The sequence below is a fragment of the Lipotes vexillifer genome, unplaced genomic scaffold (genome assembly GCF_000442215.2).
Source record: "Lipotes vexillifer unplaced genomic scaffold, Lipotes_vexillifer_v1.1 scaffold710, whole genome shotgun sequence".
Taxonomy (NCBI): Eukaryota; Metazoa; Chordata; class Mammalia; order Artiodactyla; family Lipotidae; genus Lipotes; species Lipotes vexillifer.
Window position 1 is genome coordinate 447,978 of NW_006789347.1, and position 26,018 is coordinate 473,995.

The 26,018-nt window shown below is 37.9% G+C and overlaps 1 protein-coding gene across 2 annotated transcripts in view; it reads left to right on the forward strand.

The window, feature by feature from the left end:
- Positions 1 to 26,018, forward strand: part of FER (FER tyrosine kinase) — a 474,424-nt gene that overhangs the window by 428,939 nt on the left and 19,467 nt on the right. For both annotated transcript variants that reach the window (XM_007462584.1, XM_007462585.1), the window contains one exon: positions 21,177 to 21,331. In XM_007462584.1, coding sequence (XP_007462646.1) covers positions 21,177 to 21,331 — 155 coding nt within the window. The remainder of the gene's footprint in view (positions 1 to 21,176; positions 21,332 to 26,018) is intronic.

A 26,018-nucleotide genomic window follows, 5' to 3' on the forward strand; every position in this document is an offset into this window, starting at 1 on the left:
AGTCCTTTTTGTACTGTTAGTATCCTTTTTAAAAATATAAATATAAAAAATAGATAAATGATGAGTTATGTAACACTTAATAGTATAACTCAATCTCTAAGTTATGAGTTGTAGTGTTTGGTTTCTTTGGTAAGAGTTTGGCATTATAAGCCCTTAAAGGAAAATAAAGGGATTCCATTTGGGTATTAATGCAAACAACCCCTTTTTTTATGGGATAATCTCCTTAAAATAAAGTGATACGAAGATAGTTTATTGAATTTTCGTTTGACTATTTTACAAAAAAAGACCACAATAGAAAATATAAGCGCCATAAAGACAATTAGCTGTTCAGCATTAGACAAATACCCCTTCACTAACAAACACTGGTTACAAGGGTACCGTTCCTGTGAAAATGAGTGAACAAAACTCTCGCCAAGATAGTAAAGAAAGCAGAAAATTTATCCTCAGAAGCATCTTCACAGATTAAAGAGAGACAGTATTTTAATAATTTTATTTGCTTGGTTTAACTTAAGAATAAATTATTTGACTGTGTGTCCCCTAAATTATTTTGAAATCCTGTGTAAAGAAATCCCAAAGTGAGGGAGACGCAAGAGGGAGGAGATATGGGAACATATGTATATGTATAACTGATTCACTTTGTTATAAAGCAGAAACTAACACACCATTGTAAAGCAATTATACTCCAATAAAGATGTTAAAAAAAATAGAAATCCCAAAGTAACATGCTATCCCAAGTTCTTTATTAATAATAACACCATTAACTTTATGATGAAATATATTTGTAAGAATCTTCAGATGTCCTACATATTTTTAATTATCTTTATTGTGATATAGTTTAAATACAAGAAAATGCACTTATTTTAAGGATGCAGTTTGATGAGTTTTACCCAATGTGTACAGTCCTTGTAAGCAGCACTGCACTTCCATCACCCCCAAAAGTTCCCTGTACCACTTTGTAGTCAGTCCCCTTCTCCTACTCCTGGCCCTGGGAACCACTAATCTGTTTCTATCTCTATAGTTTATAGTTTATAATTTCCTAAAATTTCAGGTAAGCGGAATTATTTAGCATATACTAGCCTTTTGTTCTAGCTTTGTTCACTAAAAACATAATGCTTTTGAAATACATCCATGTTGTTGCATATAGTTTTTTCCTTTTAAATTCTGAGTAGTATTCCATTTTATACTACAGTTTGTTTTTCCAGTCACCAGTTTGATGGACATATGGATTATTTCCACTTGGGGCCTATTATAAACAAAGTTGCTGTGAATATTCATATGTGTCTGTGTGTGAATATATGTTTTTTTTTTTCTTGAGTAAATATCTAGAAGCTGAATGGCTGGGTTGCATGGAAAAAAATTATAAGAAACTGCCAAACTGTATTTCAAGTTCTGTTCTGTTTTGCATGCCCACCAACTATGTATGAGAGAAGCACTTTCTCCCTACAATAAGTAACACTTGTTACTGTTAATCTTTTTTTAGTTTTTCTAGTGGGAATGAGTGCTATCTCATTATGGGTTTAATTTTTATTTTACTTCCCTAATGACTAATGATACTGAGTTTATTTTCACGTGCTTATTTGCCATTCATATGCCTTCTTCTGTGAAGTGTCTGTTCAAATCTCTCGCCCATTTTTGTTAATCAGGCTTTTGTCCTGTTTTTAAGTTTGTAAACATTTGTTATATTTTTTGGAAACAAGTCCTTTATCAGACAGAAATTTTATAAATTTTTTCTCTCAAGGTGTGGCTTGTCCTTTCCTTGTTTTTCTTTTCAAGAGAAGTTGCTAATTTTAATGAACGTTAATCCATCACTTTCTCCTTTTACACATCATGCTTTTGGTAACATATCTAAGAACTCCTTTGTAACCAAGGTGACAAAGATTTTCTCCTATGTTTTTCTTTCTAAAAGTTTTTTTTTAACGTTTTAAAAAAATTTATTTATTTATTTGGCCACACGGCGCAGCATGTGGGATCTTGGTTCCCAGCCTGGGATTGAACTCACACCCTCTGCATTGGAAGCACAGAGTCTTAACTACTGGACTGCCAGGGAAAGTCCCTCTGAAAGTTTTATAGTTTAGTTCTTGCTTTCAGATCTAAGACCTGCACCGTGCCTGCCTCTTGTTTGTGCTGACTTGGGACCATTTCTCACTCTTCCCATTTGGTTCTTTACTTCCTTATCTGCCTGTTTCTGGCTTTGCACACCTTCTGGTCAGAATATATCCTATTGCCTTTTCTGGGGACTCCCAGTTTCATTCCTATCTCATCTCTTCCTGGAGGTCAAAATACATTGGGAATCCCCTTTTAATTGTCTACCTTTTCCTTTTCCTCTGACTTTTTAGTAACATTTATAAGAATATTTCCTTAGATGTCCTATACTTACCTCTTTCATGCCATCCTTTAGAAAAAAATGTCAAAACCTTTTTATTTGTTTGCCTGGTGAAATGTGAAGTTTCAGACACGCGTAGGGCTTGAAATAACTCTTTTAAGGTTTTAGACAACAAATATTTAAATTCGGCTAGAACTTAGTGCAAAGTTCAGAGAATTCCATGACGTTAATTTGATAGCACTGGAAGTTATTTAGTTGATCCTCTATGTAAGGACAAGATTGAGAGATTTTTTTTCCTGGGTTATGTCAAACATAGTTTTTATGTCTGGCTAATTGCCCTAGAAAACATGTAATCATTAGCAAGGCTCTCTTCAAGCCTGAAGCATTTCTGAGCATCCTTCTCCTACCTCCTTCCCCTTCTGTGCCCATCATGCCCTCTGTAGACCTCTACTGTCTCTCCTACAAGATCACTTGTTACTACCACTGGATAAACTCCTTAAGGACAGAACCTGGTTTTTTGCAACACTGCACAGTACTTGCTACATATTTGGTGCCCAGGAAATGTTTGCTGAATCAATCATCTTACCCTTTCTTAAACATTCCCAGAAAAGAGATCCTGTCATCTCTCTATATGCTAACATCCTAAAAATTCCTCTGGACAGAAATTCTGCTATTTCATCTGCTAAATAATTTGGACCCACTTTCTCCAGTATTTTCTTATTTTTCTTAATTACATTGTCAACTAAAATGTTTATCCACTGACTGTCACCCTCTTGTACACTATTGGCCTTTTATTAAACCCAATAGATGCTTTTGAGTTTTTAGTAAATAATGATCCTTTCTTTGAGTGTGGTCTCTATCTTTCTGCCACATATCCTTTGGAACAGGAAGATTTTTCTTTATCATGAATCATCTTCCTGAACCATTCAGTATGAGTAGAATTCTTTGTTATTATTGTTGGAGAGAACTTTGGTGAGGCAAATTTTAGAGGAAAAAGAGTTTGGATATTGGTATAAAAATAAACATCTGCCCTTCCACTACTATCAGAAAAAAAGAACAAAATTATTTTTAGTAGATAAAATTCACTTTTAAAGAAAATATTCAACATTCATTTTAAAACATGACTGCCACTTAGTATATTCTTTGATAATCTGACATAGATATAATTCAGAATATGAAAACAAAAAAAACCTTTGTAGAATAGTTTGGGTGCCTGGTATGACTTTAGACAATAACTTCATTGTTTATCACATGGCAATTTGATGAGATTTACATGTCTATTCTCCAGCTAATATAATGGATTATAGGAACATTCAGAAAATAAAATCAGTGTCTGCATAATGGTTATTTTGCCTATTACTGTATTAATAGAATCAGTCACCAAAAGAACTAAACTGCAGAAAACCTAAGCTAGTTATTAGCTTTAAAAATAATAATAATTGGTTCTGAGATTATAGCTGTAAAGACCTAGTAGAAGATTTGCCCATTCTTTCTCAAAGACAGATTTGCTCCCAATAAGGTGCTCCCAGAGGCCCCAATCAGCCTTGCTTCAAATAAGCCAAGCAGTGAAACAGGCACAACTTCTCCACAAAATGACATCATTCCTGTTTAATAGTCAGACCGCATACTGGTATAGTGTGGGATTCCATAATTACTCTGATTGTTTCCGCATGGATTGAATCTGAATGCCCTCTCTTCCATTAGTGATAGTATTATTAAAATACTCCAAGGTGGCCTCCATTTTCCTTTACCAGTGTTTAAGTTGCTGTTTGCTTGGAACGCAGGTCCTCTGGTCCCTGTTTGATAATTGCTTCTGATCCTGTCTCATTCCATCTCTGCTGATACTGCTGACATTTCATCTATTCCATGTTTATACATTGACCCCTTCTAAACCAGTTCTGTGTCTATATTAAATTATGCTGCTTTTGTTTTTGCCCTTAACTCATGATATGTCTAGATTTCCTGTTGTTTTCACTGTTTGCTGCATGCCCCATTTAGTATCATTAACATGTATCATTTTGGTGAATTCTACTTTTTTAGAAATATAGTTCTTTTATTCTTTTGGTGCTCTTTTTTCCTCCATTCTGCTTTCTGATGGCAGTATTGCCACAACTGCTTTTGTTTGTTAGCATGCACTTCTTACACCTGATCTTTTTTACATTCTATCCTCTTCTCTTCTGGTGGGAGCAGGCTGATGCCCTTAGCACAGTTCATCCCACTCCCTCCCACCTCCTCCCTTCCATTTAGCATGTTGAAGACATACAGGATTTTTTTTAACAGAATGGATCAACAATTATTTAGACATAATAGTGTCACTCATGTCTTTGCTCCTGCTGTTTTTTGCTCACTACTTCTTTCTCTTTTATGGCTTCCCTTTTTATATTATATCGAGTATGTCCTTGAGTAATTCTTTTAGATGTATCATATTTGATAATGTATCATTTACCTAGTTTGTATCAAAGGAATGTAAGTTCCATAAGGACATGAATTTTTGTGTGTCTTGTCACCATTTTGCCTAAAAGAGTGCCTGGCAAATAGTAAGTGCAAAATACATATTTTTGAGGGAATCAAATCAATTTATTTTATCACTTGGCCTTCTCTTTGTCAATTTTAAATCTTTTATGGAAATAATTATAAACTGCCTAACACATTTTCCTACTTTCTGATATCAGGTATTCCCCATAATCGTTCACCTTTATTGATGACTCAGGGGCAACATTATCCATATCATATCACTTACTCTGATTTGTTCTAATCTGATACCAAAATTCCCTCAAAGCATCTCAGAGAAGTTTACCTCTAAATTAACTGGCTTCCATGTGCCAGATAGCGTAAATTTATTTTTCTTCTCATTATATCACATTAAAAGTGGTTGGTAGTACAGAAGCTTGGGACCAGGTGGAGCCCTCTGGGAACATATCATTTTCTGGACACAAAGGAGCAATGTCTAGAAGAGATACTAGTCAAATAACCTGGCAGTCATTAGTGCAAAAAGCTTGAAAGGGAAAATTCAGCCCATAAAAGCTATGTGGACCATAAAAACTTAGATGAGAAAACAAGTTCAAAGCTGAGGATCAGAATCCAAGCAAAGAGAAATTATTGCACCAATAAGAAGGTGCCTGCAGCAATTCTCTATTAGGTATGGCTAAGAAAGAAGCAGGTAGCAGATTCAGACCTTTCATGAACAGTGATAATTTTTCTTTGGTCTCTTGCCCCCAACTCTGCCCTACCCATCCTCACTGTTGAACTTTCGTTCTCAATGCTGTTGATAAGCTTGCTGTTCCAATTATCTATTGCTACATCAAATACTACCCCCAACATAGTGGCTTAAAACAACAACCATTTCTTATTTTTGTTTCATCAGTTCAGGTCAGCAGTTTGGCCTGGGCTCAGCTGAATGGTTTTCTGCTTTTATCCCCGGGGTCACATACATCTAGTAGCTTGACTAGGGCCAGAGCGTTTAATATAGCCTCACTCACATGGCTGGGCCTTCCTGCTTACTGTAGGGTGGTCCTCTCTCTATATTATGGTTTCTCACCCGTGCTTTTTTACATGGTGTCAGGACTGTTCCAGGAAGACAAAAGTGGATGCTGCAAGGCCTCCTGAGGTCTACACTCCAGCACTTCATAATATTACTTCTGCCACGTCTGCTCATTGAAGTCACAAGTTAGCCTAGATACAAGGGATGGAGAAGTACAAAATACTGTGGCCATAGTTTTCGTACCACGTCTGTCTCTGAGAGCCCACTCCTAATTTTCAAACTTGTAATTTCTAATATTGTAATGTATGTACTAGCATAGCTATTTCTTCTTGTAATATTTAATTCCCTGAGAGAAGGAATTAGGTTTATCTTTATCTGCAGCACATAGCAGAGAAGCCAGTACCTATTAAGGCCTTAATAAAAAGAAGTTGAACTAATGGTGGGCTGATTGGTTGAGATGTACATACAATGCATGTATGGATACTCTGTTTTATGTACTTTTTACAGCTAGATTCTAAGATTAATGGAACAGTACTTTTAAAAGTACAAAGTAAATTACAAGTATGTCTTTTTGATGTAAAGTAGTAAGAGTTTTTGTCTGTATCAAACAGTAACTATAGAATGCCGGGTTCTTAGAAACTATAAACTCATCTGTATAATAGAGACTTAGTAGTGCTTCCTTAATCAGTTCCCAGGTCAAAAAAACAGAAATGATTTCATCTCTTTTCTCTACCATCATTGTTATTAAAAATGTTGGGCCTCATAGTCTAAGATATATATTTGTCTTGTGGCATGCATTTAATGTCAGATTAATGGCCATTTGTGCCAAAATAACAAGATCTTAGTAAGGAAAGTCTGTTTGCAAATGTAGCCCCTAATTCCTTTGCTTTAAAAATACTTTGAATAATCTAACAGGCTCAACTATTACCTAATGTCAGCTAAGATTCAATTGATGGCACTAAAGGAACAATTCGGTTATTTCATGGAATTTAAAAATCCTGTGTCCTAGTTGTTTCCACATAGGTGATTATTTTACATGTAATTTCACCAAGATCCAGGGATAGCCACTTTGATTTGCCCCCATTGCTGTACACTGTCCTGAATGTTGTTAAAGCAACTGTCACATTTTCCTCTGACAGTTTGGAGATGACTGTAATTTGAAAAAATATGTGGAATCCTTTAGGCATGGTAGGCTTTACATTTATATAAATTAGTATTTTGTCCACTTTGAGTCTTTCAGACACTTTTGTTTTATGTAACTGGCGTCTGCAAGTTGGTAAGACACCAAAAGGACACATGTGTATGCAAAGTTAATATTTGCTCAGACAGGTAATCCCTCATGAAAGCAAAATGCAGATTTTGTGTGGACTACATCAAAGAATCACAGAACGAATAATCATTAATCATAGAAGGACATTTGGTGAACATTTTTTAAAACTTTTATCTTGTAGAAGTACAAGAGAAAAATAGTTACATATATGAAATCAAGTCTCAATGTAATACCACAAAAACAGTCTTATCAAACATAATATAGAATTAAAAATGAGCGAAGATAAAGCAAGCTCTCCTGACTATGGAAAGAAAATATAGAGAGACAGAAAAGAAATTCAATTTCAAATCTTTGTTTCAAGATAAAAATGAATTATTATAATAGACCTTATTCATAACTTTGGCTTAGACCTTATTCATAACTTTGGCTCTCCTATTTGGCTTTCATATGCTGAAAGCAATCATAGGACTGAAGGGAAATTTATAATAAAGTCACCTGGGATATCACGTCATAAACCTAGAAAACAACATTAGACATTGAAATGGGAATAATGAAAATTTCATTTTAAAAGAATGTAAATGGGAGGCAAGGAAAGAACTGTTCAGATACATGGAAGAAAGTCATTACTTCTCTTGAATTCCTATAAACACTGAAAAATGTTTTCCATGAGCAGGATACTGTTGCCACAGTAAATGTGATTAGATATTTCCCCTCTGTACATAGAGGCTCAAACTGTTCTAAAGACACTTTTTGTGTTAGCATGCCAGACACGGCCATCTTCCTACTTGGCTAAGAGTATGGCCTAAGAATCTACTAAGCATCACCAGACCAGAGGCAAACGTGCAGCTTGACCAAGTAGCTCTGTCTGGTTGGAAGAATTGAGGGGCAGGGCATTTGGAGGACATAATCCATTATTGACCCTCTCAGCAAAGTGCAAAGTCTGTGGCATCCCTTGCACAGAGATTATTATCCTGCAAAGGGTTAACCATCTGCAGATCATTCAGTATCTAAATCTAGGTGCGTTCCATTGTAATTAGAGTGTGTTTGTTCATTAGTAACTGAACATTTTGCAGACCTTAAAAATTTAAATGATGTTGAAGCTCATTGTGGCACCTCGTGCATCAAAGATTACACAGTTGCTCTCCTCTTTATGTGCCTTTTATGTCCTAATTTAGGCACCAGTGTATGTGTATCATATAGTGAAAGTATAAACAACAAATGGTTTTGGAGGAATTGTTATGTGCCTTTATACAGAGTAGAAAAATAAAATAGAATAGAAAAAATAATGTTTACTTTAGTCCTCTCAATATAGTGTATATTCTAGAGCCTACGCACTGATCAGGGGCTCTATTTCATCAAACTTAAATGGAATAGAAGTCAAGTCTCAGGAACAAAATGGCAGAAATCTATCTACTCAGAGATTGCAGAGTACAGTAAGTCCCCTACATATGAACAAATTCCGTTCCGAGAGCACATTCATAAGTCCAATTTGTTCTCAAGTCCAACAGAGTTAGCCTAGGTACCCAACTAACACAATCGGCTATATAGTACTGTACGGTAATAGGTTTATAATACATTCGCATCTTTGAAAGCAGCGTGAAGGTTCGTATGTAGGGGATTTACTGTATAAGTTTTGTCAAGATAAAAATGAACAGTAGTTCAAAGGAGCCAGAATACTCAGCATTGTAGAATACTGAAAGCACACAGGCTTTGGAACAAGACAGATTCCATATTCAGCCACTTAGCAGCTATATTTTCTTGAGCAAGTTATTTAATCTCTGAGCCTCAGTTTCTTCATTGGTATAGTAGAGATACTTACACTTAAAATAGGGGTTAGGGATAATAGGTTAAGCTCCTGGTATCATGCCTGACACATACTAGGTGCTAAATAAATTGTCACTCTTATTCTTACAGGGTTGAGAAATGTATTTCCTTGGTCATAGCTTGTAACTTATAACTTACCCCCCCAGCTTTACTTCCATTCATCAGCTGTTGGCAATCACTCTTGCAATGGAAAGGTGGAAAACTCTTCACCAGGATCATCTAGCATCACTGTGTGGCTAGATTCATCCAGCCAGTTACAGTAAGACAATACCTTTAACCTAGAGCTTACAGAATGTTAGTTGAAAGGACCACGTGCTGGCCACCAAGTGGTGGACCACGGACCACTGGTTCCTCCAACTTATTGCAAGTGTTCCAAGTGTACATCAAGCATTGTTTGAGACAGAATAATATATTTGTATATAACTATATGCAGTACTATTTTATACTGTTGTGATTAATACAAATTTGTTTCAAAACATCTTTGAATCCCTAGTAGCCTTTCCATTATATTGTATTTTCTCTGTCAGCCATTATAAAACATACACCTCTCACATCAGGGTAGGTGTGGTACAAAGGAACCATAAAACTGTTGGATAGTATGTGGGAACCCTTATGCTCAAAAAAAGTCAAGAACTGGTGCTCTCATTTCCAAGGTCCAGGAAAATGATGTGTGATGTACTCGTTTACACATCTTGTTAAGGAAAACACTGGTGAGTACTCAAGTCTCCAGCCCCTTGTCCAGAACTCCCAACAGTGGAGATGTTTTCATTATTGCTTTTGGAAAAATCAGAAATGTATCTAAAGTTCAGATTAGTATGCATGAAGCTGAGTATTAATCGAAAATCAGTTATTTGAAAAAGATCTAAAACTGTACCTGACACATATAAAACACTCAACAAATGGTTGCTATTATCTTGATGACTCTTTAGTAAGGAGTGATTTTGTCACTTTTTTCTACCTGTTGCTCAGAGTAACTTACCGCATCCAAGTGTAACAGTGTAGGTTGTATCATTAGTCACCCAGGCAAGTGGCTTTTGTTCTCATTTCTCATACTCTCAGAATAGGAGTGGTTGGATTTTTTTTGTTTTGTTTTGTTTTGTTTTGTTGCGGTATGCGGGCCTCTCACTGTTGTGGCCTCTCCCGTTGCGGAGCACAGGCTCTGGACACGCAGGCTCAGCGGCGGCCATGGCTCACAGGCCCAGCCGCTCCGCGGCATGTGGGATCTTCACGGACCGGGGCACCAACCCGCGTCCCCTGCATCGGCAGGCAGACTGTCAACCACTGCACCACCAGGGAAGCCCTAGGAGTGGTTGGATACTTTTTAAATCTCCCCTCCGGAAGTCTTTTAGGAGTAGAGGCTCTTGCCATTAGTACTGAGGCTAACTTTGGAGGCAAGTCCTTGCAACACATTTTATTGCAGCCTCAAGACAGCTGTTGGCCTTTAATGTGCATGCTTAAGACAGCTCTGTTTTGTTGTTGAACTACTCACTGGGATTTGATACATTTCTGTGAACGAAAGAGATTTAAACATTTACTTGCCATCAATGTTTTTTAATTTGCCCTCCTCCCCACCCACCATGCCCCAGTTCCTGTTGGCCAGACTCTTTATTAATAGATTCAACATTAGATCAATATTTATTTAAAATCTGTAGTGGTCTCTAGGTATCCAATTTCACAACGTGGCCCTCAGGTGATAGCAGAAAATGGTAAATGAGAGATTTATTTCTGACCATACAAATAGAGCTTTATAAAACTATAAACCATCCAGATTAATCACAGTAGTTAAATACAAAGAAAGTTCCCCTTGGGTTTTTCAGGTAAATTGAGGACTGAAGCAAGTTTTATCACTATGTGTTTGGTTCTGAAGTTTTTCCAATATCCATATTTAGTATGAGTTCCCTTTCTTTACCTAACTAACTATCCAGGAATTGATTTATAAGCTAAATAAAAGAATATGTGGAGTCTGTACTTGTGCATGGCCAACCGGAATTCTCTTGTTGCCCAAGGGAAGGAGATGAAAGGGCCAAAAGAAGTAAGCACTTCTCTATGTGCTGAACATGTCCATTGTAAGTAAAGGCACGTGACTTCCAGGAGCTTCCATAAGTGGTTCTCATGCAGCCAGCTCTGTCAGGCAAGGACTCAATTGTTTCATGCCCCAGTACTCAGGCAGCGGCCTCATTAGAGGAGATCACCGAAGTCCTCTTGTTTCTCCACAGAATGCAGCCCAGTGGAGCATTACTCCAGTATAAGCAGATTCAGTGCTTGAGGCAGCTAAGCCTCCAGTGGTGATCTTCCTTTGCTGTTGAGAAAGAGAGTCACCTGGTTTAGAATAAATACACTAGAGCTAGCCCTAGACAGCTTTTTTAGAAGTTGTAGCTGCATTTTGCCCACACCCAAAGCCCCATCACACTCATATATTCACCCAGTGCCTGGATTGACTTTCCCCTAAGAGCCCGCTGTACACCCTGCCCAGGCCGGCTCTCCTCAGCCAGTTCTTGTTACTCGATTTTACCTTTTCTCTTCTTTCTTCTCACTGTCAGAACATGCCTGCCCTATCATCCCTAAGATTTTGTATGATGTCTATTCAATTATCTCTTGGAATAATTTATGGCAAAATGTGAGTAAAAGGTAACACATGCCTCCCTCCCCACAGGTAACATATTCGTATTTTTGCAGAGGCTTTAAGTAAATGAAGATACTCAGATCTTGAGGATTCTAAGTGTCCTGGTGGGCAGCAGGACAGGGATTTCAGGGGTCCATTGGCTCTCACCATATAAACCCACAGGGCACTGGACCAGCCCTGAGCAAAAAGGCCTAAATTACACTCTGACCTTCCCTCCACACATGGTCTGCTACTGAGTTCACAGAAGCAGCACTTTCCTTCCAACCTCCCAGAAGTCTGTGACACTCAACAATTTTTCAAAGGAACAGGAAAAGCACAGTTTAATAATGGGGCTAATTTTCACAGTGTTGCAGCTGGGGCTTCCTTTGGGGCCTGTGCTTTTAGAAATAAGTGCCCCATTAACACTGGGCACAGAGCTCACCAAGCGAGAGGTATGAAGTGTGATGGAGGAAGTTGCAAAGGGAAGAGAGAGAGAGGTGGTGAGGAACAATGTGACCAGTGGAAAACTGGGAGTGAAGTCACGGGTGCAACTGAAAACAAGAAATGGAGAGAGATTTTCACATTTACATGTACTTTATTCAAAGGAAAGATAAGGTAGATTCTGAAGTGGAAATAAGCAACGTGTAATTGGCAGGAGGATCTGGCTGGTCATCTCTTTTTTGTCTAATCTCTGATCCCATCACTGTCAGCTAAATAGTGGCTTTAGTATCAGCTGGTATAAAACCGACCCCTAGGTGCCAGCTCTGTTGCCAAAGATACGCCATCTTGCCCCACCTCCATTTGCTGGTGTGCTCTGTCAGACGGTTTATAGTTCTATTTCTGTTATCATGTGCAAAATTTTCCAACAAGAAACAGGCAATCCTACTCTCTTTCCATCAAAACAATCATGTATATTGTTTTAAAGCAGTTAGTGACTCTTGGCTTCTTCAGAAAATGGGTTTTTCATGTGCTTATTATATAGATTATTTGGGTTTTTTTTTTTTTTCACTTTTGAGAGGGGAGAGAGTTTGAAGTGTCACTTCTTTTCTTAAAGGTAACCAATTTTAACTCTTTTGTTATTTAAAATTCAGAAATTGTAGCCATTGGCTGTAGATTAAGTGGTATGTAATTGGATTACATTCCAAAAGAGAATTACAAAATGTGTTGAGGCATGATAACAGGTGGCTAAAATGTCAGGCTCTGAGGCTGGGCTGCTGGGGTCCAATTCCTGATTCTCCCCACCTCACCCCCTTGTGGGCTGTGTAACCTTAGGCAGTCACTTCACTCTCTGGGCGTGAGTTTCATCATCTATAAAAATGAAGATCATAAATACAGTTAATTAGAAGAATTAGGTGATGTTTATGAAAGGAGCTTACATGCCTGACAAGTAGTAAATACTATATAAATCGTTGTTAGGAGCACTAAATTGAACGGCTTTTATATTTATATAAATAGAAAAATAGTCAAATATTCCAATTAGAAGCGGGGAAAAGGCAGTGATTCTCCAACACATGGTTTCTGTGGCTAAAATTCAAGTTTTACTGTGGTAAATGTGAAGTTTTACATCTGTGTGGCTATTTTCCAATTACTGTGCTAAGCAGTTTACGTAATTTTCACAACAATCTTGGGTAGATACTATTATTATTCCTACTTTACAGATGAGAAAGCTGAGGCTAAGCATAAGGAAATTTCTAAAGGTCCAAGAGCTAGTAAATGATGTAATGTTTCAAAATTGCTGCTTTTAACTACTCCTCTAAATGCCCCCAAAATGTGCTTCCACTATCAATCAGTTATAGATGTTGTGCAGTAATAAGATATGAGAATTCTGTTCTTTAGCAGAACATAATAAGGCAGATGAAGTCTGCTTCATTTCTCCCCCACCCCTGGGTTGTTGGCTTTATGCCGTGTGTTAGAATGAGGAAATCTCAGGGCCTTAAAGAGGTTTTCTCCTCCTAAGTGCTGATAGTTACTTGTGGCTCAGTATTATCCAGACCCACTGGGAAAAGAAGCAAATATTTCTCTAACTTCTTTCCTATGTGAGGGATAAATCTTGACTTGGGGGAATCTCAGCTGCAAGTAGTAAGTGACGTTTGGGATAAAGCAGCCAGCAAAGGAGAACATCGGCCCAACCTCTTGGTTGTTCCTGGTTTACCATAGTATTTGCCCTGAGAGCAACATCACCACAGAGCAAGATGTGCACTGTTGTACTTTCCAGAGAACAAAGAAAATGTGCTCATCTCCATTGCCTGCTGGCGTTGGATTTCCTGTAACTGTCCTCTGTTCTCATTCTATCCTTAATTAGCCTGTCACATATTATGTACAACTTGTAAGACATCCCGGTATACACTCAAAAGTTGGAGTCTTCAAATAAGATTACTCAGCAGACATAGGTGGAACATTTCCATATCCTTTCGGCTGCCAGCAGCATTCACTGTGATATCCCTCTGCACATGGTGAGATACAGCTATCTCCGATACCTCCTGTGAATGACCATACCAGCCTGTTATGAGACTTCTCATCTCTGAATTTCTGTAGGATTTGCATTTGGTAACACACTGGCTCATACTGACTTATTCTCTGGCAGTTTCATGTGTGAAGAGGAAGGGGGCATGAGCGGTCTCCTAGAGTGTCTGTCCCGGGGCTGGGCAACTGTGAGCTTACTAAAGAAAGGAATGGAGAGGAGAGAAGGGGCAGAGGTGTGTGTCTACCTTATCTCCCAAATTAGATTGTCAGCTTCTCAGCCCAGAGACCATATCTGTCGTTCCGATCTCCTTTAATTCTTTTCAGAATACTAGGCAAGCTGTGAGTATGCAGGGCATGCTTACTGCCTGAAGGCCTAAGGTTTTAATTCATAGAGTATGCCCAAAAGATACCATTTCCATGCACTTGAACTTACTGCCACCCAAAGAAAGTAAAGTTTTCTATAAATGTTACTGAAACGTTATTTACATTGAATTGAAGATACCGCTACATTAGTTTTAGTTTGGTCCCTCATAGAACTGTAAGCGTCATTTCAGAGGAAAAACACTAAGCTGGTGCTGCAGTGAAAATAGTTACAACAACAGAAGTATGTGTAGTTGTAAAGCATAGGTATTATTCTGAGGAAAGTACTAACACTGCAATCCTGCAAATGACTAAAATGCTGCACTGAATAAAAGCTCATTCCGACCAAGAGTAATGGTATTTGGCTCTGAGGAGGTGTCAGCCAGTTCACTGAATAAGATTGGGAGGTGTGCCTTGCAGTGCCATTGTACTTCTGTCACAATCAGTTGACCATACGTATGTGATCTATTTCTGGACCCTCTATTCTGTTTCACTGATCTATAATAGCTTATTTTCCTTTACTTAACTATATTAATAACAATAGCTTTATAGTGAGATTTAGCATCAGGTTAGGTAAGTCATTCAACTTTATACTTCTTTCTTAAAATTACTTTATTCTAGAACCTTTACATGTCCATGTCCTATTATTTTTTTTATTTGCAGCACAGTTGATTTACAATGTTGTGTTAGTTTCAGGTGTACAGCAAAGTGAATCAGTTATACACATACATATATCCACACTTTTTTAGATTCTTTTCCCATATAGGTCATTACAAAGTATTGAGGAGGGTTCCCTGTGCTGTACAGTAGGTCCTTATTAGTTATCTATTTTATATATAGTAGTGTGTATATTACAGTCCCAATCTCCCAGTCTCTCACAATATCCCTCCCCTGCCCCTTTCTCCCCTGGTAACCATAAGTTTGTTTTCTACAACTATGACTCTATTTCTGTTTTGTAAATAAGTTCATTTGTACCATTTTCTTTTTTTTTAGATTCCACATATAAGTGATATCATATGATATTTGTCTTTATCTGACTGACTGACTTCAGTCAGAATGACAATCTCTGGGTCCATCCGTGTTGCTGCAAGTGGCATTATTTCATTTTTTGTTTATGGCTGGGTACTATTCCATTGTATATATGTACCACATCTTCTTTATCCATTCCTTTGTCAATGGACATTTAGGTTGCTTCCGTGTCTTGGCTATTGTAAATAGTGCTGCTATGAACATAGGAGTGCATGTATCTTTTTAAATTACAGTTTTCTCTGGATATATGCCCAGGAGTGGGATTGCAGGATCATATGGTAGCTCTGTTTTTAGTTTTCTGAGGAAACTTCATACTGTTCTCCATAGTGGCTATACCAATTTACATTCCCATTACAGCGTAGGAGGGTTCCCTTTTCTCCACACCCTCTCCAGCATTTATTGCTTGTAGACTTTTTGATGATGGCCATTCTGACTGGTGTGAGGTGATACCTCATTGTAGTTTTGATTTGCATTTCTCTAATAATTAGTGATGTTGATCATCTTTCAGTGTGCATCCTGGCCATCTCTATGTCTTCCTTGTAGAAATGTCTATTTAGATCTTCCACCCTTTTTTTTAATTAATTTTTTTTGGAGTATAGTTGATTTACAATGTTGTTTTAGTTTCTGCTGTATGGCACAGTGAATCAGTTATACGTATACAAAAGGGAAAAAACCTACAACCAAGAATACTCTCCCCAGCAAGGGTCTCATTCACATTCAACAGAGAAATCCAAAGCTTTACAGACAAGCAAAAGCTAAGGGAATTCAACACCCCCAAACCAGCTTTCTGCCCATTTTTTGACTGGGTTGTTTGGGTTTTTTTAGGGATCGATGTGCATGAGCTGTTTGTATATCTTGGAGATTAATCCCTTGTTGCTTCATTTGCAAATATTTTCTCACATTCTGTGGGTTGTCTTTTCATTTTATTGTTTCCTTTGCTGTGCAAAAGCTTTTCAGTTTCATTAGGTCCCATTTGTTTATTTTTGTTTTTATTTTCATTACTTTAGGAGGTGGATCAGAAAAGATATTGCTGTGATTTATGTCAGAGAATGCTCTGTCTAAGAGTTTTATAGTATCTGGTCTTATATTTAGGTGCTTAATCCATTTTGAGTTTATTTTTGTGTACGGTGTTAGAGAGTGTTCTAATTTCATTCTTTTACATGTAGCTGTGCAGTTTTCCCAGCACCACTTATTGAAGAGACTGTCTTTTCTCCATTGTATATTCTTGCCTTCTTTGTCATAGATTAGTTGACCATAGGTGCATGAGTTTATTTCTGGGCTTTCTATCCTGTTCCATTAATCTGTATTTCTGTTTTTGTGCCAGTACCAAACTGTAGCTTTGTGGTATAGTCTGAAGTCAGGGAGCCTGATTCCTTCAGCTCTGTTTTTCTTTCTCAGGATTGCTTTGGCTATTCGGGGTCTTTTGTGTTTCCATACAAATTGTAAAATTTTTTGTTCTAGTTCTGTGAAAAATGCCATTGGTAATTTGATAGGTATTGCATTGAATCTGTACATTACCTTGGGTGGTATATTCATTTTAACAATATTGATTCCTCCAATCCAAGAACATGGTATATCTCTCCATCTATTTGTGTCATCTTTGATTTCTTTCATCAGCATCTTATTGTTGTCTGAGTACAGGTGTTTTGCCTCCTTAGGTATGTTTATTGCCAGGTATTTTATTCTTTTTGATGCGACAGCAAATGGGATTGTTTCCTTAATTTCTCTCTCTGATCTCTCATTGTTTGTTAATGTATAGGAATGCAAGAGATTTCTGTGTATTAATTTTGTATCTGCAACTTTATCAAACTCATTGATGAATTCTAGTAGTTTTCTGGTAATGTCTTTAGGATTTTCTATGTATAGTATCATGTCACCTGCAAATAGTGACAGTTTTACTTCTTCTTTTCTGATTTGGATTCCTTTTATTTCTTTCTCTTCTTTGATTGCTGTGGCTAAAACTTCCAAAACTATGTTGAATAAAGGTGTCAAGAGTGGACATCCTTGTCTTGTTCTGATCTTAGAGGAAATGCTTTCAGTTTTTCACCATTGAGAATGATGTTAGCTCTGGGTTTGTCATATATGGCCTTTAAAATTAGCTTGTCTAATTTTACAAAGATGTCTGCTAGAATGACTGAGAGTGCATTAAATCTATAGGTTAATTTGGCCATCTTAGCAATATTGACTTCCACTTCATGAGCATGGACGTGTCTTTCCTTTTATTATTTTTTTCTCAGTCAAGCTGTATAGTTGTGAGTGTAAAAAACTTGATTGTCTTATTTTTAGGTATTTGTTTGATTGGCATTACTGTAAATGGAATTTATTTTATTTTCCAATTGTTTGCTGCTATCATGCAAGAATATTTTTTAATATTAACCTTTTAAACTTGCAACTTTGCTAAATTTGTTTATTAGTTCTTGTTACATAAATTCCTTGAGATTTTCTGTGTAAAACTAAAAATCATATCATCTGCAAATACTGCAGGTCACAAACTGTATCTCACTGTTCCAGGTCCTCTTGTAGTAGTAGTGGTAGCAGCAGCAGCAGTAATAGCTTGTTTAAGACTTATTTTGAATCATATATTGCACACTAGCACTTTACAACCATTAGCCTCTTTGACCCAGCTAGGCTGTGTTTTTTAGATGCCTAAAACGAAGATTAACCAAGGCCGCTCAAATAAGTGGCAAAGCTATTGTTTATTCTGGCCATCTCTGCCATAGGTAGGACTTGGTGTTCCTGAACACATATAATGTAGTTCCTTCCTACAGATTAAGATGGACCAGCATTTCACTATCACTCACTTTGTCTAGCAACAAACCAGAGTCCCTCACTCTTCCAGTGGGTGCTGGGAAGTAAGTCAAAGATTTAATTTTAACCTTGGGCTTCTTGTAAGGTTCTCCATTGTGAAACTTGGATCTGATGAATAAAGCCAATCTTAGCAAATTAGTAAGGTAGAAATTGTCACATTCCTTTCTGAATGTGTTTAGGTACTATTGCCCAAGGTTCCTACTAAAACATAAAAGGCTAATTTAAATCCCTGAGGAAATATCCTCATTACCAGTCAACTACTGATATAAGTCAGTTGCTCAAGGTACTTCCTATGTTACAAGACCAATCCCATAAATTAGACTTTATTTTTTTTAGAAGCCTTGAGTCATGTTTGACATATAGGGGTGCATTTCAAAGGTAAATATGTAAAACCATCTCAGCTGAAAGAGAAACAAGTTGTTGACTCTTCCTCAGGGGAAAAGAATTACAAAAGAAAGCATAGAATAGACGACCTGCCTTTAGCAGGGATCACTGCTAGGATAAGACAATATATATGTATTGATTCAACAAACATTTATTGAGCACCTACTATGTGCCAAGTACTAGTCTGGACATTGGGGATACAGCTCTAAAGAGCACAGATGGATACCATCACCTCTTTTCAAGGGCTTCACACCTGCCATTGTCACCTTTCCCTTCCTACATCAGTTTTACCCTCTATACAGTATTATTCCTGTCTGCGTAAATACATGTAATAGCCCCCATATTAGGGGGAAAACTCCTTTGACCTGAAACCCCCTCTAGTTGCCTCCGCATTTCTCTGTACCCCTTTATAGAAAATTTACTCAGAAGAGTGTCTAAACTCACTATCTCCACTTCTTTTTCTCATTCTCTTTGAACTCACTCCAGTCACGCTATTGTACCCACCACTCCTCTGAGATTGCTCTTGTCAGTGTCTCATTAAATTCCATGTTTGCAAATCTAATGGCCAGTTCATAGTCCTCATCTTTCTTGTCTTCTCAGTAGTAGATGACAGTTAACTTCTTTTCCCCCTTGAAAAGCTTTCCTCACTTGGCATCCAGGACACCAGCCCCTCTGTTGGTTTCCCTCCTGCCTCACTTGCTGCTCCTTCTCAGCCTCTTTCTTCAATCCTCGAAATTATGGAGGACTTTTACTAAAACAGAAGAGGAAATGGACATTAGGGAGCAACTGGCTGTCTCTGCCACACTCTGTGAATCTTGTTCTTCCCGCAGTTCCCCAATCTTCCAGCTGCTTAGGCCAAAATATCTTGGGTCATCCATGACTCTTTTTCTCTCCTACTCCACATCCAGTCTACCAGCAAACCCTGCTGATTATATTGATACTTTCAAAATATACTCTGAATCTGATAGCTTCTGATCACCTCCACCACTTTCATCTTAGTGTAGGCTATCGTCACCTCTCCTAGACTTCTGAAATAGTCTGCTTACTGGTCTCTCTGGTCTTGCCAGTCCATTCTCCACATAGTAACATATAATCCTTCAAAAAATAAGTCACATTATGTCACTCCTGTGTGCAGAACTCTCTGGTTACCTCCTAGCTGAATAAAAAGCCAAGGAGCCTACTATTAAAAGGCCATATATTATTTGGTCCTGGCTAACTCTGATTAAATCTGCTATTCTCTCCCTCACTCATTCCCCTCCAGCTCTGCTGGCTTCCTTGATGTTCCTTGAATATACCAAGCATGAACCAATTTTAGGGCCTTTGTATCTACTATTCCTTCTACCTTGAATGCTCTTCACCTAGATATCCCCATGGCTTGTTCCTTAACTCCCTTCAGGTCTTTGATCAACTATCACATTATCAAAGAGACCTTTCCTAACAACCTTTCTAAAATAGGATTCCCGCTTGTAAATCTTTTTCCCTTTATATAGCTCTTTTTCTTCTTAACACTCAACATCATTTGACCTATTATCTGATATTCTTTGTGTGTGTGCATGCTCATATACTTTAAACATTTATATGTACATATATGAATTTGATTATTGAATGTCTTCCCTACTAGAATGAGAGTACTTGGTCTGTTTTGTTCACTGCTGTCTTTCCTATTAGTTAAGCGTGGTCAAGATAGAGTTCTCTGAGGGGAGAAATGTAATGGTACTTCCCCTTTCTTTTAAAGAAACTTCCTAAAAATTCTAGACAACTCTTCTGCTTATATCTCATTGGCCAGTATTTAGATTATGGCCACAGCTAGCTGCAGGGGAGGTTCGGAAGTATAGTGCAAAGCCCTATGGTAGAAATAAGCTTGCCATGTTTAGGGGATTTGTCCTATGTTTGGGGACAAAAAGAAGCTGAATATGGCTGGAATACAGCATATTATGGAGAGACTGGAACAAGACAAGTTGAGAGAGAGAGAGGCAGGGCAGATCATCACGTAGGGTTTCGCACATCCCAGATGCAAAAAAAAAAAGTTGCTGGACTCTCTGGCACCTCAACCATTCTCCAACCTTTGGGAAATCCTAGGGCTACACTGCCAAAGGCTACTTAGCAGCCACATGCAGCTATTTAAATTAAGTTAACTAACTGAAAGAAAATTTAAAATTTCAGTTTCCCATCACACCAGACACATTGCATGTGTTCAATAGTCACACGTGGCCAATGGCTGCCTACTGGGCAGCACAGGTCATGCCAGACAGCATATGCCATTGTCACAGAAAGTTCTGTTAGTGCTGCTCTAGGAAAGCCAGTCAAAGGAGAAATAATGCCAAGTCTGCTTAGTCTCTTCTCTGTGATTTTTCTCTATTAACCCTAGAATCAGTGTTTTTCTGTTTAAATAGAAATAATATATGTGGTGCCTAGAGATTAGCATGTGGCCTGTTCCATATGCAAATGTTCTTGTGGATGATTTTTACCTATGACAGAAAAGATGAGAAAGACTGGTAAATTGCAAGCATTCTTAACCTCATTATGAATACATTGCAAATGTAAAATCGCAAAGCATGGAAGTCAGTCATAAGTGTGAAAGTGGCTTTCAATTTGTTTTAATAGGTGTTTTCTATGTCTTATTGTAACCTAGGGATCTTGCTGCAAGAAACTGTCTGGTAGGTGAAAATAATGTTCTGAAAATCAGTGACTTTGGAATGTCTCGTCAAGAGGATGGTGGAGTGTATTCATCTTCTGGCTTAAAGCAGATTCCCATTAAATGGACGGCACCAGAGGCTCTTAATTATGGTAAGAATAGACTTTTTTTTCTTTTTGGTGGTAAAAATGGACTCCATTAGCACAAAACATTCACAAGCAAAGTTACAGGGGTAGAGCAGAGCTCCAGTTAGAATCATCTGAGGAGCAACGAAAAAGGATGTGTGAGTGTTCAGACTTTGCACTTGAACATGAGCACAAACTTAATTCATTGATCTTATTAATCAGATTTTTGTATGGAAGATTGCTAGATTTAAAAGATGGATAATACTTACAAGCATTGTTAAGTATGACTGTACCTCTGAAAGTTTTTATTGTTATCCAAAAAAAGATTATTTCTATCTTAATAGTCAAATTATACCCAGAGTAAAAATGTTGCTGTGGCTCTGCACTATTTCTTTTGAATGTCTTATAATTGGTCCAATAACCTCATCTAATGTTAGGTTCCTAAGTATTAAGTCAGTCAATGCTGTAGTTTCTCACTCTGAAAACTGACATGGTTTCTTAGCATCTCAGTCTCTGGAACTTGTATAAATCTTGTGGGAAGAGAGAGATGGGAGTTACATTTTAAAACAGCAGGGATTTTTTTCACTTTAATTTTTATGTATCATTGTGATTGGAAGTAAATACAGCTTGTATTGTCTATGGTTGGGATGAAATGGGCCATAGCAAGATGGGGAAGAGCTCAAGAATTTTTTTTTTTAAATGTGCTTTTAAGTGAAATTAAAAATTACATTTTCATTAAGGGAAGCAACATATGAGCCATGAGTTGGTGAATGGGTATAGTATGTGGGTATAGTATGTTTTGAACAAAAATATCATAAAGTGGAGGGAAGCATCATGCAATGTCCCTGTGTCCTCAGTCCTGCTCCTAGAAGTGGAGATGCACAAGAGGCAGGCAAGGGCATGCAGCTTGTGAATTTCCGTGCCAGCTGGAACCATGCGTGTGTGGCCACTGCCCCTCATCATGGTCCCTGCCTTGCTCCAGCTTGTAACAAAGCATTCATCAGAAAATATTTAGTAAGTGCCACCTCCACGTGGCCAGGGCACCAAGCCTCACCTCAGCCTCCTACTTCTGCCTCCTTATGGCTGGACCTAGACCAGGTGTGGGAGGGAAGAAGCTGAGGTTTGTGACATGAAAGCATATTAGAGAGATTGAAGACAAGATGGCAGAGTAGAATAGGACTTGAGCTCACCTCCTGTTATGAAAACACCAAAATCATAACTGCTGAACAACCATCAGCAAAAAAAGACTGGAACCTACCAAAAAAGATATTCTACATCCAAAGACAAAGAAGAAGCCACAATGAGACGAGGGACAAGATCCAGCTCCACCCACCAGTGGGAAGGCACCAGGAAGCCTGCACAAGCCCTTGGACTCACCTCACCCACCAGGGGTCAGACATCAGAAGCAAGAAGAACTACAATCCTGCAGCCTGCAGAACAGAGCCCACAAACACAGAAAGTTGGAAAAAATGAGACAGCAGAGAAATATGTTCCAGATGAAGGAACAAGATAAAACCCCAGAACAACTAAGTGAGGAGGAGATAGGCAATCTGCCTGAAAAAGATGATCCAAGATCTCAGAAAAAGAATTGGAGGCACAGACCAAGAAGATACAAACAACGTTTAATGAAGAGCTAGAAGATTTAAAGAACAGACAGAGATGAACAATATAATAACTAACTGAAGTAAAATATATACTAGAAGGAATCAGTAGCAGAATAAATGAGGCAGAAGAACGAATAGGTCAGCTGGAAGACAGATTGGTGGAAATCACTGCCACAAAACAGAATAAAGGAAAAAGAATGAAAAGAGATGAGGATAAACCAAGAGATCTCTAGGACGAGATTAAACGCACCAACATTCACATTATAGGGGTTGCAGAAGGAGATAAGAGCAAGGGCCTGAGAAAATATTTGAAGAGATAATAGCCAGAGACTTCCCTAACATGGGAAAGGAAACAATCACTCAAGTCCAGGAAGCACAAAAAATCCCATACAGGGTAAACCTGAGGAGGACCATGCCAAGGCACATATTAATCAAATTAACAAAAATTAAAGACAAAGAGAAAATGTTAACAATTTATTGACAGGAGACGTATTAATATGTCTCTTGTTACCCGAACATTATTGACCAGAGATGTATCAATACGTTTTTAGAGAGTTATACAATTAATATCCACTTGCAAAGTTGTTAGAGCTTAAATTTATCAACAGTTCATTAGACAACTTATGATGTCATTGTCATTCACATTTTCCTCTGTTAGGTTTTTGTTCCAACCTTGTGTATATTATAAACTCAAGTTTATTACCGTAAAATTTTCAAAAATGACACATCGCTAAATTCTGAGTGAAGAAGAATTTTTTCGGTGAATTTTATGCAGATACTTTCTCTGATTGAGCAACATATATACTAGTGTCTCAGAAGATGATAGTTCTTCAGAATATAGTTCTGATTCACACAATGTGAATATTTATTAGACCAACAAAAAGACAAAAAACCTTAGTGATTGATTCTGATACGGAAAGTGAAAATGAAACTCATGGTGCTGGAGAATGTTCCTTTGCTTCTACAGAAGAGTGGATTGAAGACAACATTTCATGAGAATTAAAAGATTTTACAGGTGTGTCAGGTGTAACTGCTGACTGTAATAACCCACAAAGTGTTAGTGAAATAACAGTTTTTGGTAATGACTTTTTTGAGTTGGTCACTTCTCAAACTTGTATCACCAGCAGAATGAAAAATCATAAAAACTATGATAAGGATTTAAAATGGACTGATGTAACCAGTAGTGACATGAAGAAGTTTCTTGGATTAATAATTTTGATGGGACAAATAAGAAAGTCACAATGGAAAGAATATCGGTCGACTGATCCCTTACTTGAAACACCTGTCTTTCCAAAGATTATGACAAGAAGAAGGTTCAGACAAATAATGATATTTCTTCACTTTAACCATAACTCAGAAACTGCACTTCCTGCAGACAGAACTTCAAAAGCTAACCCTCTTTTGTATTTCTACCAAAATTTCAATTGATCTATATACCCAAACAAGAGCTGTCACTTGAGGAGGCAATGATAGAGTGGAGAGGACGACTCAGATTCAAAACCTGTATTCCCAGAAAACTTACAAAATATGGAATTTTGGTCAGAATGGTTACCGCAAATGAAACGATACCTTGAGATTTACATGGGTGAAGGAAAGAAACTGCAAGAAACAATATTATCAGTCCTACAACCTTATCCTGGTTCATGGCACCATATTTACAAAGACAATTATTACAACAGTGTGTCCACATCTGAAATACTGTTGAAAAATAAAACCAGAGTTTGTGGGACTATAAGAGAGAATCATGGTCTACCAAACCAATTAAAGAAGAAATCTAAAAATCTACAGAGGGGAGAAATGACATTCTTATGGAAGGGAGAAGTGATCTTCTTATATGGAAAGACAAGAGGCTAGTCTGCATGGTGACAACTCTTCATGATGCCTCCATAGCATCTACAGGAAAGGAAGACAGGAGGACTGGCCATCAGATAACTAAACCCACTTGTATATTAGAGTATAATAAATATATGAAAGGAGTTGATCGATCTGATCAATATCTGGCAAACTTCAATATCCTCTGGAAGACTCAAAACTGGTATAAGAAAGTGGGTTTCGGGCTTCCCTGGTGGCGCAGTGCTTGAGAGTCCGCCTGCCGATGCGGGGGGCGCGGGTTCGTGCCCCGTTTCGGGAGGATCCCACGTGCCGCGGAGCGGCTGGGCCCGTGAGCCATGGCCGCTGGGCCTGCGCGTCCGGAGCCTGTGCTCCGCAAGTGGGAGAGGCCACAACAGTGAGAGGCCCGCATAACGCAAGAAAAAAAAAAAAAAAAAAAAAGAAGAAAGTGGGTTTCTATTTGAGTAGTTGTGGTTTATTCAATGAGTTTAAAATTTATTGTAGCCTTAATGCACAGAATTAAATGACTTAACAAGCGATTTTCATTAGCAGTAGCTAGAGAATGGGTAACTGACAATTCTGGTGAATGCAGTGGTAGTCCTGCACCTGGTCCTTCTTGTGGCATTTCTAAAAGAGCCCCCAACAAAGATCCACCTTGTCAACTATCAGGTAAAATAAAAGAACATATTCTAGAGGAAACAATACCCACAGGGCTAAAAGAACAAATGCCACCAGAAAGTGTAGAGTCTGCTCTAACAGGGGAAAGTGCAGTGAAACACAATATATTTGTAATAGATGTTCTGTTCCCCTGCACAGAGGTACCTGCTATACTGCCTATCACACTCTAACGAAATATTAGAATACTTTAGTAAGACATGTACAAAGTTTCAAATAAATACATTAAGTTCAAAAAAAGTTGTTGATATTTACTCAAATGCAGGTGTTTCAATATTCACTTACATAACAAATCGCCTGGCCATAGACGTTATTTTCTGCAAAAATCCCCCAGTCAATAGTGTGTTAAAAGCAATAAGAGAAAAGCAACAAATAACATACAAGGAAATCCCCATAAGGTTATCAGCTGGTTTTTCAGCAGAAACTCTGCAGGCCAAAGGGAGCGGCAGGATATATTTAAAGTGATGAAAGGGAAAAACCTACAACCAAGAATATTCTACCCAGCAAGCCTCTCATTCAGATTTGACAGAGAAATCGAAGCATTACAGACAAGCAAAAGCTAAGAAAATTCAACACCACCAAACCAGCTTTACAACAAATGTTAA